The sequence below is a fragment of the Coenobita brevimanus genome, chromosome 47 (genome assembly GCF_032717465.1).
Source record: "Coenobita brevimanus isolate Jiangsu-jjx chromosome 47, ASM3271746v2, whole genome shotgun sequence".
NCBI lineage: Eukaryota > Metazoa > Arthropoda > Malacostraca > Decapoda > Coenobitidae > Coenobita > Coenobita brevimanus.
The window spans coordinates 9,974,012-9,987,590 of NC_137000.1; the positions used below are offsets into that span (position 1 = coordinate 9,974,012).

Consider the following 13,579-nt stretch of genomic DNA (forward strand, 5'->3'; position numbering starts at 1 on the left):
AGGATGAGGTGCTAGAGAGCCACCTAACCCCATCAGAGTACAGGCATTGAATGGCATGAATGATGATCTGGTTGTGCCGGCATTGATGTTTGAGTCAGATTAAATCTGTGAGCATCTTGGCATACTCAGGTAAGCTGAAATATGAATTGTAAATAAAACATGTACATGGACACAACAAAAAATTAAGTGAAACAGACATGAAATTAGTGAAAAACAGTGCAGAAAAAATATGGAGTACATCAAGAAAGATCTATCTATCTATCTATAGCCCAACACCCTAATCCCACAAAGGGTGGCCGCAGACAAAACGCCTCCAAGTTGCTCTGTCACAAGATGAAGATGTGAAATTTGTGAAAAATAAAGCATAATGTGGAAAAAAAATACTGAAATGCAGGAAGAAAAACACAGACAGTATAGTAGTGGTGGAAAAAAGGTCCATGTATTGAAAGCCTGACTGTGAGTTAGTATTGAAAATATTTTTGAAATCATAGAGAAAGGGCAAGATATTACATGAAAAAGTTTGGAAAATAATTAATTAAGGTGACAGAAATGGTGAGGGTAGAAAAGCTACTGATAAGAATGGATTAGAAAAGTGAAAGAAGTGATGAGGGTACAAAAACTACGGGTAAGAATGAATTACAAGACAACTTTATTAATATCCACTGAAGGAGCTACAGGTACTAAAAATATTTTGTTAGTACTATAGGTACCAGTGAGGTGTGCAAATGGATATGAAGTGGAGATGAGCCACGCTGAGTTGAGCAGAGCAGATCTGGCTCTGTAGCAGGAGGGGAGAGGGGGCACGCAGTTGCCAATTTAGCACTGTATAGGAGATAAGCCACACTGACTTGAGCAGAAAGGGCCTGGCTCTGTTGCATGAGTGGAGAGAGGGCATACAATTGCAAATTTAGCACTAACTAGGAGATATTCACATCTATCTGGTGCCAATTTTTGAGGGCCAGTGATGAAATTTAGGTGCATTAGTTTTTTTTTTAATTTAGCAATATTCTATAAACTTTGGTAATATCTCCTTACAACCTATAAATTTCTTTAATATTCTTTTAAAGCTTATTAAAAAATAATAATAATAAAAAATAAATAAATAATTTCTTTAGAGGCTGCAATTTCATTCTCTTAATTTTAAAACAATTATATAATAAGAATCACGACTTTGGTAATTCATTGTTTCATTTTAAAAATGCTGTATAAAGGTCCTGGGCTTACTGTAAATTGGGGTGAAATTGCCAATCAGGATTTTAAGTAGCTGAGAAACAGTACCAGTCATGTTTTGGTCCAATTTGAAAAGAAAAAAAAAAAGGGGGGGGCAGGGGGGACTCATAGTACTATACCTGTACTTGATTTCCAGTTCCAAAGAAGAGCTTCAGAAAATTTTAGGCTACAACAACACCACGTACAAAACCAAACTCACATGGCATCCCACCCTACCTAACAGACTCTATGGTAGATCTTTCATTCATGCCATTTTCTTCAGCTCTTCTTTTGTAGTCTGTCTGCAACAGCTGCTGTCAGAGCTGATCCCAATCCAGAGCCATCAGATGCCAGGCGCAAGTCAAACTGTGATGAGAATGTACAAAAATATCATATATGAATGAGATGACTAATATATTTATTAATGACACACACACACACACACATATACAGAGAGAGAGAGAGAGAGAGAGAGACTTCCATTTTCCCCATCACTCTGATGACAGTTTCTAGTTTATTTTTAGCGAGAATTATAACCTCAATTTATTAATTTTTCACCCTAATGATGCATTACTATTATTATTATTATTCTTTTATATGATTTTATAAACCTGAGAGACTTTATGAACTGGAGGAGTGAACTGCAACCTTCAATAATTCCTTCATTAACCCCTAAGTGCCGGGTGTCCGTATGGACCGACACTAAAGGGGTGGACAGAGACTGCCGGGTGTTGGTAGGAACTGAAAATGCAATCCCACCAGTTTGAATGGCGCGCAATTTGATCTTGCTACCGAAGGGTAGGGAGAGATGCCCGCCACATGACGCAAGCATACCTCATTCTTTTCTGTGACTTAGCCAAGTGCTGAACGATGTTTTCTGAAACCTCCATGTCCGATTCTGTTCCCGGAACATGCTGACCCTTTGCCTCATCCACCCATGCCAAGCCTCTGCCCAAGGTTATTAGGAAAGGGCTCAGTGATGGTGCCATAGGGTGTGCCTTGGATGCCACTGTGTCCAATTTATCTAGTAGTGGAGATGGTACCACAATGACAGCGAAGCCTAAGTCGGGGTCGCGTGCACAAGCATGGAGACATCCTACTTCAAGCATTAAAGTTACTCATCTACTTCATGTCCATGCTCATCAACACGACCACCTGCAGGCCTGGTGATGCTTTCATTCGCAAGAAAAGTTGGTGGGTAACATGGTCTTTCATTTGTTCCTCTAACTGCTATGCTTTCCCAGATATGAAGGTTTGTAAAAAGGCATACATACATAATCTAATCCTGTGTTGCCTCATGGGAAGCGTAGGGGTGCGGGGCTAGGCAAGTTGGTTCTGGCATTTAAGATGAGTGACCAGCCTCACACGTCCCTGAGTGGCATTACTACGTGACCAATAAACCCCAACCACCCCTTGGATAATAAACCTACACAGGTTCAATCCGGTTGGAGCACTTTAACTACCCACTAAACCACCAGGCGTCACAGTTTGGTTATATGGTTACCACCCAGTGTAGTAATAAGTTTCTGGCGTACAGGAAACCATTTGACTTGTCATTCAGGGTGGAGTCACCAATAGACTGAAGGAAGAGGAAAGATGGAAAGAAAGACAAGAGGGAGGAAGGAAGGAAAGAAAGAAGGATGAGAGAAAAGAATAATCATCCGACAGCAGCACTACAATGAGTGAATGGATGGTGAGCACCCCCACCTACCACATAACGTGAGGAAATGTGCCCGTAGGGTTAGGGCAACCGTGCCCAAATAATCTCGGCGTATAGGGGTTAAAATGGGGGCTCTTGACCTCAATAATTCTTGATGTATCAAGAATAACCTGAAAAGATATAATAACTGAATGGGTAATCATAACCTTTTCTATAAAAAAATTAATTAAACTCTATTAAAGGTAAACTTACAGGTCGGCCTGGGGCCAATTCTGAGATAAGCTTGTCCATTAATGGTCTGAAGCGTGGGTGATGCTGGAAGAGTGACCCATCAATGGCAATGGTGCAGTGCTCTCGCTCCATACGGTCCAAAAGCACCCCAATCACTGTGACCAGGCAGAAAAATGAACCATTATAATTCAAGGATGTACAAGCAAGACGATTAAGCCCATTTTTGGGTCTTGATTTAACCGTGCCATGAGCTGTTTGAATGGAAGCATTATTCCCATAGGATGATACTGCTCACAGTCTCTGTGCTGAGCCAAAACTTTTGTGTCTTCACAATATAAACAATTTCAGTCCAGGCAGTCCTCATTAAAGGGTATGATAACCTCACAACAAACTATTTAAGAATGGAAAGTCAGAATATCCTCACAACAAACACACTTTCAGTACAGGCAGTTCTCATTCAAAGTCAAGGCATCCTTACGAAAAGCAATTTTAATACAAGCAGTTTCCATCAGATGTCAGGATATCTTCACATTATACTATATTTCAGTACATACTCATATGTGGGTAAAATTCACATATTCATACTAAACCCCTCTACCTAGGGATGTCTTCTCTACATTCAATTAGATATGTTAGTGTTAGCCAGAATATGATAGACATGACATACTTGGGCTGAAAAAGTTAACTACTATAGCTCTAACCCTTTATGCCAAACAAACAAACTGCTTCCATGTCACCCTGTCCTCTGTTACCAGGCACCCTCAACCCATCTCACATAACTCTTACTTACAACCTCTCCAGAAACATATACGAGCAAATCACCAATGATGGCAGGGTGCTCTTGTTGCAAAATGAAATGCTGGATGGAGACACAAGCTTCAAACCAGAAACTTAGTAAAGCATAACTTACACAGGCATACAAGAACAACACCCCTGTAGGAGACAACACCGGCCACGTGCTGTGCTATACTCAAGTCATCCTCGTCAGGCTTCAGACCCAACCTCTCCAGCACCTTCTTTACATCATCCCGGCCTCCGTGGAAGTGCTCACTGGGATGGAGAAATGAAGGCTTATGGGATGGAATACAGGTTGATGTAGAAATATAACAGTAAGTGGAGGAAGGGGGGTGACATGGGATATAAAACAAGAGAGGGGTCAATCTGGGTATAATGGAGAATCTGATATTTGGTATATGACAGAGGGGTGAGTTTAGGACTGATGAACAAGAAAGCTGAAGGCCTGTTAAGTAACATATGGCTAACTCGATATTTTTACAATTTCTTATTTACAGCATTATACAAGATAGCATGGATTTTACAAACTGCATGGGGTTCCAGTGTTCAACTGACTGTCACTGTACATGTATACATCTCAACCATCATCAAAGACTTCAATCACTGCTACGAATAAAAAATTTGTGTTGTCAAGCACTAGGGCTCTGATGCTGCACAGTCAGTCAGTACAACCATTTGTTGAAAAGTGGCAGAAAGCATATAAATATATACACACATACACATCTTCAATACACTAACAGACTGATATACCATGGAGGAAAAATAAATGTATTAATAATGATAATAACATCTTCAACACACTAACAGACCGATATGCCATGGAGGAAAAATAAATGTACTTATAATAATAATAAGCTGGAGGGATGGAATAATAAACTGGACAGACTTAGCTATTTCATCTTCTAAGAGGCTTTTTCTTGTTACCTCGACCCAACCTCACCCCATCCACAGGAGGGAGAAGAGGCTGACGAATACCAGGAGAGGAGGGGGGTATTAAAAATGCATGAAATAACTGGATAACTACAAAACCACTCTACCAAGACTCCCATTAAAAATACCACTACTTCTAATCTCACCTCTCAATGGCTGAAATGTCTTTGGTTGTTATTGAGCCATGTTTTGTCAGGCTACCTCCTTCACCGCCTCCCACATTCCCCTCACAGAACACCCCCGATTTTGCCAGTGTCAGCAAAACCTCTCGGTACAGATCGCCAAGGTATTTTCCAGCAAAGTATTTTTCAAACCTGCAAGGCAATTGATATACAGTAAATCATCATCATCATCTAATCCTGTGTTTCCCCAAGAGGAGCATAGGAGTCTGGGGCTAGACAAGTTAAAACTGACATTTAAGACAAGAGTGACCAGTCTCACTCATTCCTGAGTAACATCATATGAACAATAAACCCCAACTATCCCTTGGATATCAACCTACACAGGCTTAATCCAACTGGGGCACCTTAATTACCCAATAATCCACCAGAAGCCACAATTTGGTTATATGGTTCCCACCCAGCATAGTAAATGGTTTCCTGGTGTACAGGAAACCATTTGGCTTATCCCTCAGTATACAGTCACCTGTAGACAGAAAGAAGAGGAAAGAATGAAAGAAAGACAGATAAGAAAGGAAGGAATGAAGGAAGAAAGAAAAGGGATGTCACCCAAGAGCAGCACTGCATCGACAGAAGAGGAAGGAAAGAAGGAAGGAAGAGAGGAATGGGCAGTCACCCAAGAGCAGACTGCATTGAGTGAGTGGATGGTGAGAGCCCCCACCTACCACTATATACAGTAAATACTCCTTCAAATTATCCACTTCATTCTCATTATGTATTTTATATTGGGGTTTATTGCTCACGTGATGCCACTCCGGGATAAGTGAGGCTGGTCACTCTAATCTTAAACGTCAGGACCAACTTGCCTAGCCCCGGGCTCCTACGCTCCTTGTGGGGCGACACAGGAGTGTATGATGGATGGATGGATGTAACTGTAGGAGTGTTAGTGCCAACTTTAACATATGGATTTGAGACTATGGTGTGGCATGAAAATGAAAAGTCAAGTATGAGAGCAGTGGAGAGAGACTGCTGAAGAATGTACATGGAGTACAGAGAGTGGATATGACATGAAATAATGTGATTCATGAGAGATGTGGAGTGAGGAAGTCTGTGGACACCAGAATCGAAGAGAATGTTCTGAGATGGTATGGTCATGTGGAGGGAATGGTTAACAATAGTGGTGAAAAAGGTAAATCTGAGTGAATTTGAAGGAGGCAGGAGGCGAGGTAGGCCAAGGGGAAGGTGGAAGGATATGGTGGACAAGTGTGTGAGGAAGAGACGTATAGAAGTTGGTGAGGCTAGGGGACTGACAAGAGATCAAGCTGTGCTAGATGAATGTTGTGAGAAGTGTATGATCAGAGATCTGGCACCCCTTTTTAACATGACAGCTTCTGGATCGACTCTATTGGATATGTTTATGTGAAGCTACAGAACGCAGCAAATGTTTTTGGTGTATCAGACAGAGCCAGGATTTCGGAAGTTTGAATGATGAATGAATGGAAGCATGGCCCACTGGATTGGGCAAACTTGGGCTGTCTGGACGTTGCTGCTTCTCACCCTGCCCTAGGGTGGGAAAGGAGGTCCAGATGACGATGATGATGTATTATTAATGATTAGACCACATGATTTTATTCAGCTGTACCTAACCTTTACTTTCTTGCTATGTTCTTTTCACTTTAACTTGGCCTAAAAATGCCAACTCTTCATCTTGCATACCAAGTTGTAACATTAAATTAACACTAGCAATTGAGGCTAGTCACAAAGAAGTGATATTGAAAGAATGTAAAGCCAGTTTTATCTTTATCTGCAACTAGCCTGAATGAAATAAGCTGAACAAAGACAAATTATGGGACAAAGAAAGTGTAAGAACTATACTAGCTGTTCTCCCTTCCAGTACTCACGTGTATGAATGAACTAGGAGAGACTGATCATCCACAGCTCTATCCCATTTGGTTCTGATGAAGTCCAACACTCCATTATCACCAAATGCTCCCCACTCGATGTCTACAATCACCTGGTGTGAGAGGAAAAAAACAAAATATCAGGACTATTTTACTTTCCATGGTCTATAATTATGCCTTTTAAACTGATGACATCTTTTTGCATCTTATTCTTGCAACCTCCTGTTCCAAATATCTTTCTCATGCTGAGTAAAACTTTCTAAAGATAGTAAGAACATATTGCATTGAAAATTACCGGTACATTCTAGGGTTGAAGAGACTTAGAGCATAATATTCAGTCTTCACTTGGACTTGCATGTATGCAGGCAAAATGCTACTTTAAGTGAAACATGCTGCTGATTCATGACAGAGATTGAAGACAGAAAAATACGCATACTCTACTTCCAGGAAGGGGGGGGGGGAACCTAAGAAACTTTAAGTGAAGCAATGATGTTACCAGAACTCATTTGTGCCCTGATACTGAAACAACTCTGAGTGAAGCACTTTAAAACAAATTATAACTGAATAACAAAAGTCACATCCTCAAGATCATGGGATAAAAGCACATACACCACTACTCCATCATCCTCACTACTAACCTCTGCTTCCGAGTGCTTGCCTGGCCACTTCTCTATGCGTGAGACCTTTTCAACATAGCATCCGTTGCAACCAGTACCCAGGATCATCCCTATGCCACAACGAGGATCCAGATATGATCCCATCACCAGTGTGCCTGTGGAGTGGATGAATGAACTGAAGTCATTCCATCAGGGGTATTCAAACCACTCACTGTCATTATAAATAGCCAAGATAGTGACATGGCATCAGTAAGCATAACTGGTGGCACTATAATTATGGGGGGGGGGGGGGGGGAAGTCACCTTGGGACTCCAACCTACTACATAATACGCCAGGATATCACCTGGGCTGCCGACGTGTTCCAACCACTCACCTGTTGTGTCATTAAGAATGGCCGAAACAGTGATATCCAAGTCACCCCTGCGATTGATGGCATCCGTCAGCATCTGCACTGCATCCTCTCCCAACACACCCGAGCAATTGAAGCTCTTGGTCCAGGACACCAGCAGTCCGATGTTCAGGCTCTTCTGGGTCATCGGGAATGAAAATGTGAAGCCTGCGAAATGAAATCATGTTAACCCCTTGAAACCTACTTATGTCCTTTTTAGTTCATCCTCCCTGCTCCAAGATAATTTTAGATGATTTGATAAAGTCACGGAGATGGATGTGGTCTGTTCAAAATGTTCCGACATTAGGCTCTAAAAAAATATATAGCTAACCTGTTGAGCTAGGGCACTAACCTCCCTCAAAGTAGGTCCCTTCTGACTTGACACACGTAGCCCAGTGTTCTATTCACTGCCTGAAACATTTTTCAAAGTCGGTTTTCGGTATTTCCTGCAGGTGCTTTGTCATATTCGTCATGATCTCTTCTCTCTTCTCAAATTGGGAACCCTTCAGTGGAGTTTTGAGCTTGGGAAATAACCATATTGTGCAAGGAGTCATATCTGGTGAGCAGGGAGCCTGCTGGACCTCCAGGGATGTTGTGCTTGGCCAAAAATTCCTTAATCAGTCATGAAAGAATGGACACAGGTGTTGTCATGGTGCAGTTTCCAACTTGTCGCCTTCTAGAGGTCTGGTCTCTTCCACCAAACTGCATCATGAAGGTGATGGATATGTCAAGGTAGTAATGATTGTTGACAGTCTGACCTTCCAGTGTGTATCTGTGATGCACAACACCACAGTAGCTGAAAAAAACTGTCAACATGCATTTCACCTTGCCATGGAACTGTCTTTTTTTTTTTTTTTTTTTTGCCGAGGTGACCCTGCATGCTTCCACTGGGATGACTGTGCTTTGGTTTCTGGGTTGTACCCGTGCACCCAAGTCTCATCTCCAGCGATTAGACTTCACATAATTTGCACACCCCAAAATGTCTTGAGCAACGTTCATCCGAGAGAAGAGATCATGAGGAATGCAACGAGATACCAAAAACTGATTTTGAAAAATGTTTCAGGCAATGGGAAGAATGCTGGGTTGTAGGTCAATTCAGAAGGAGCCTATTTTGAGGGGATTACTGTCCTAGTTCAACCAGTTAGTTATTTATCTTTTTTAGAGCCTAAGGTCAGATACTTTCTGAACAGACCCTGTAATGGATGAGTTAAGGCTATATCTCAACTCCATAGTTTAAAGTGTCACCTAAGCCAAATAAAATAATCTGCAATTTAGGAAGAACTGATTAAAAAAGGACATCACTGGATTCAAAAGGTTAACCTCAAGTCGGACAATGCAGTTTTCATTTTCATCTTGCCAACTCCAAACAATTTTACTCAGGTTAACCATTACAATATGAGGATTTACTTCCAAATCTATTCCTGCTATCTTAACTTACATAACAATAAACAAGCAACTCAAGTAATTATACTATCACAATGTACAGTATTAGCAAGATCTGCTTCAACCTTCTATGTGTGCTGGCAAAGTGAACCAAGAATGAACAATGTTTTCATTGTAATGAAGAGCTAAAAGAATAAATATTCACTTCTAATTTCATAACTTTATACTGAATAATGAAAAGGTCTAACCTGGAAAAAAAAAAAAATAATAATAATAATAATGAACAGGTCTAAGTTGGAAAAAACAAAAATAATGAACAGGTCTAAGTTGGAAAAAAAAAAAAATAATGAACAGGTCTAAGTTGGAAAAAAAAAAAAAAAAAGTTAATTCAAAAAAAAAAAAAATAAAAAAAAAAAAAATAAAAAAAAAAAAATCAAATACGGATAATATCATTTTTAAAAACAAAACTTATGCCTGACCAAGTTGGTAGGTGCGGCCAGTGAGATTTAGGTTTCTCTTGTGGACGAAATCTGATATGCAATAGGCCAGGAAATCAAATAGCTCTGTCCCTGGCCCCAGGCGCTTGTCCTCTGGCACATGGTAGTAGTCGATGATCTATGGGTGAGAGAAGTTTACTGAGATGTGAAAGGATAGTCTGTTATTCAGTGCTTTCCATTTCACATTTCTGGATTCTTCCACCTTTCAAACCAGTAGGAAACTGGGTTTAAATAATGAAGAGACATTAAGTGACATCTCCCTCTCCCCCCCCCCCAAAATAAAAAGAAAGAAAAAAAAAAAAATCAGCAGCCCTCAGTATGTCATGGACGTGTTCCAAAATTCAGCATCAGAATCTTTTCCAAAGAACTTGTACTGTAAAATGGGGTTACTTGAGATACCAACTTTTTTGGCATCAATGAAGATAAAATATGTTAGTAATTTATCACCAAATTAACAAAAATTTGAAAACATAAACAAGGTAACACAAAAGTGGGATTTGGTATACAATAAGTCTGTTATAAGTTGCCCTTCTGACAATCTTCTTTGCTCCTATGTCCTCAGCAAATTAATCCCTTCAATCCAATGGAATTTTGAATTATTCCTGCTATTTTCTGACAGTTTTATTCAGACTAAAGTGACAGAAAAGAGAGGAAAATGTGCAAAAGAAGTTGAAAGTAGAGTGACACAAGAAAAGTAGCTGGTAATGAAGGCCTTGATAAGAAACAGAGGCTTGAGTGTTGCAGCTGAACGAGGCTTAGATGAGGGAGTGTTAGTGCCAACTTTAACATATGGGTGTGAGACTGGTGTGGCATGAAAATGAAAAGTCAAGAGTAAGAGCAATGGAGATGGGACTGCTGAGGAATGTATGTGGAGTACAGAGAGTGGATAGGATACGAAATAATGTGATTCGTGAAAGGTGTGGAGTGAGGAAGTCCGTGGACACCAGAATCAAAGAAAATGTCCTGAGATGGTATGGTCATGTGGAAAGAATGGATAACAATAGAGTGGTGAAAAAGGTATACCTGAGAGAATTTGAAGGAGGGAGGAGGCGAGGTAGGCCAAGGAGAAGGTGGAGAGATATAGTGGATGAGTGTTAGAGGAAGAGAGGTTTGGAAGTCAGTAAGGCTAAGGAACTGACAAGAGATCAAGCTGGCTGGATGAATGTGGTGAGGAGAAGTGCATGATCAGGGAGTCTGGCATCCCTCGTGAGCATGGAAGCGTCTGGATTGACTCAATCGGATACGTTTGTGTGAATGTGGTGAATGTTTTTGGCGTACCTGGTATACAGCCAGGATTCCGGGGGCTTGAATGATAAGTAAATGGAAGTGTGGCCTACTTGGATTGGGCAAGTTTGTGCTGTCTGGACAGTGGACATGCTACTCCTCACCCTGCCCTTGGGTGGGAAAGAAGGATCATTAACCTCTTCATTCTAAATCAACTTAACAGAATAACGTTATCTTGAGGTAGTATGACCAAAAAATAACTGTAGTGTTCTCATAGAAGGGAATATGTAAAATTGCCTAATGGTACTAAATTTCCATTGTTACCTATGATGCTAATATGCAAATTTCCCTTAATCTACAGAAGGAACTGTGTGTGAGAAAGTGAGATATTTAAGAACACATCTATTACCTCCATGAAGAGCTGCCTGTAATTACTCATGACAACAATGGATAAGAGTACTCACAGACATTGTGGCCTAAAAAAATCACTCTAGCCTTTCAGTCCAACCATGTAGTTTTTATTTTATTCTTATTACCACCAGACTAACTTACTTAAATTCAGGGCACATTTCACAACTGAGTTAAATGGGCAGAATTTCTAATTCATTCACTGCAACATTCATCCCAAGCTGAATCAAAAATAATCCATGCAAATTATATATATATATATATAATATATATATATATATATATATATATATATATATATATATATATATAACTGTAATGAAGAGGTTAATAACTACCTCTAAATTAAAAATTTTCACTATTAACTCTGGCTACTGTATCGTGAAGGTGGACTGGCAAACAAGCATTTACGTCACCGAAGCTTTCTCTCGTATGAAACAAACTAAAGTTCACAACTGAAATGACATTACAAGCGCCAAGTGATTCTGTAGAACTTACCTATGCATCTGATTCTGCTTAACTTGCCCTTTAGGATTAATGCCTATTAATATGTAATGCAATGACTACCGGTACACAGTCGCTCTTCTCCTTCTTCCCAGTGTGTTTGTCTGCTTCTAAGAAATCTACCACTCATACCGTAGTAATATTTATGCCCTTCAAATGAAAACTGGCTTTCAGTATTAAGAGAGTATTCATTTTACACCAAAGAAATTCTGGACAAATACTGACCTCCTCTTCTATCTTCCCATCCTTCAGCTGCACGTATATGACCCGGAAATTCGTTCCTCCAAGATCCAACGCCATATACTCGCCGCTTTCTACGAACAGAAGTGAATAGTAATTATTCACTTGCAAACTCAAATGTTAACACTATGTCAGTCTTTCATTTTTGTGTCCTATAAAAAGTATGTGTATGGGCAAAAAATAATGCAAGTCCCCGTTACAATGATTTTTCAACCTTCTTATTCAATGTTCATTTTGGCATTAAGTCCACTTGAAATTACAGGAAAATAGCCTGTTAATAATTTACAAAACAGTAAGTTTGTTTTCATCTAAAGGAACTCGGCCATACACAGCACAACTTGAACACAATGTCGTGGTCGTATAAAGCGTGGTTAGCAGCAAAACTGACCCACCAGTGACCAATCTGACTATACTTGGCCATCAACTGAGATGAGGGGTTATGCTGCATATGTCAGATGAAAACATACGACAGTTGTATGGGAAAAGTTACCCGCACGACTGATTATTTAGGCGGGCTTATTTCTTACCTGTCCCATTGACCAACTCGGGAATAAAGGTGTTTTCCATTAGTAAAGATGACTTCCTTTCCGGTGAGGCAGCCAGACCCAACTTCATCTCCTCTATAAACACCTCCTTCACCCTTTCCTTTTGCGTCTTCGTCAGTACCAGAGGTGACAGGATGTCCAGTGCCTGTTAAGATGACGTCTGTCTACAGTATTTTTCTCGCAGCGTGACGAATATATTCAACTTACGACGGATGTCATTACTCAGTTCACTTTGGCTACTCGTAATATTACCGTCTTACCCTCATAAATGAAATTAACACTAGAAAACGGTGCTAGTCTCGGGAAGTTTTATGGAAAGCATCTTGAGTCGCAGTAGTCTTATTCTGCCCCTGAGCTACGGATAATAAAGTTGCGTGTGGACGAAACTCCCTGCCTGGCTAAAATGTCAGAACAATATGTATATACAGGAATCACTGAATGTGCCTAAAGTGGAATTAAATCGATAAAAGACATCTAATTCACTTCCCTCATTCACATATTTCACCCCAAACATCCACCTACACATCATCCTCGGTCTCCACCTCAGCCTACATAATATCGCCAAGCCAATCTCTTGTACCGAAGGGATTAAAATAAATCTCCTTATGTTATATCACTACGATGACGTCCCTTTTTCTGTTATTCCTATTGCTACCGTCAGACGAATGTGGTCAACTTACGGAAGCTCTCTCGTTGTGACGGATAAGGACATCTGGGAAAGGTAAATCTCTCTCTCTCTAACACACACACACACACACACACACACACACACACACAGTATGTAAATGATGCACACATAGCGAAGTGGGTGTAACCATTTTGGCCTTGGCTTAATACTCTACTCTCCTTGTGTGTGTGTGTGTGTGTGTGTGTGTGTGTGTGTGTAACCATTTTGGCCTTGGCTTAATACTCTACTCTCCATGTGTGT

The 13,579-nt window shown here is 40.4% G+C and overlaps 1 protein-coding gene across 1 annotated transcript in view; it reads right to left on the minus strand.

Moving 5' to 3' along the window:
* Positions 1–666: 666 nt before the first annotated feature.
* The window catches only part of LOC145398937 (hexokinase-2-like), a 33,422-nt gene continuing 20,509 nt past the window's right edge, over positions 667–13,579 (minus strand). Inside the window, exons 3-12 of the mRNA XM_080271675.1 lie at positions 12,634–12,796; positions 12,092–12,180; positions 9,713–9,848; positions 7,836–8,018; positions 7,484–7,617; positions 6,846–6,958; positions 4,972–5,139; positions 4,011–4,150; positions 3,122–3,255; positions 667–1,575 (exon numbers count right to left, since the gene is read on the minus strand). Of these exons, the coding sequence (XP_080127801.1) occupies positions 1,489–1,575; positions 3,122–3,255; positions 4,011–4,150; positions 4,972–5,139; positions 6,846–6,958; positions 7,484–7,617; positions 7,836–8,018; positions 9,713–9,848; positions 12,092–12,180; positions 12,634–12,796 (1,347 nt within the window). The 3' untranslated portion in view covers positions 667–1,488. The remainder of the gene's footprint in view (positions 1,576–3,121; positions 3,256–4,010; positions 4,151–4,971; positions 5,140–6,845; positions 6,959–7,483; positions 7,618–7,835; positions 8,019–9,712; positions 9,849–12,091; positions 12,181–12,633; positions 12,797–13,579) is intronic.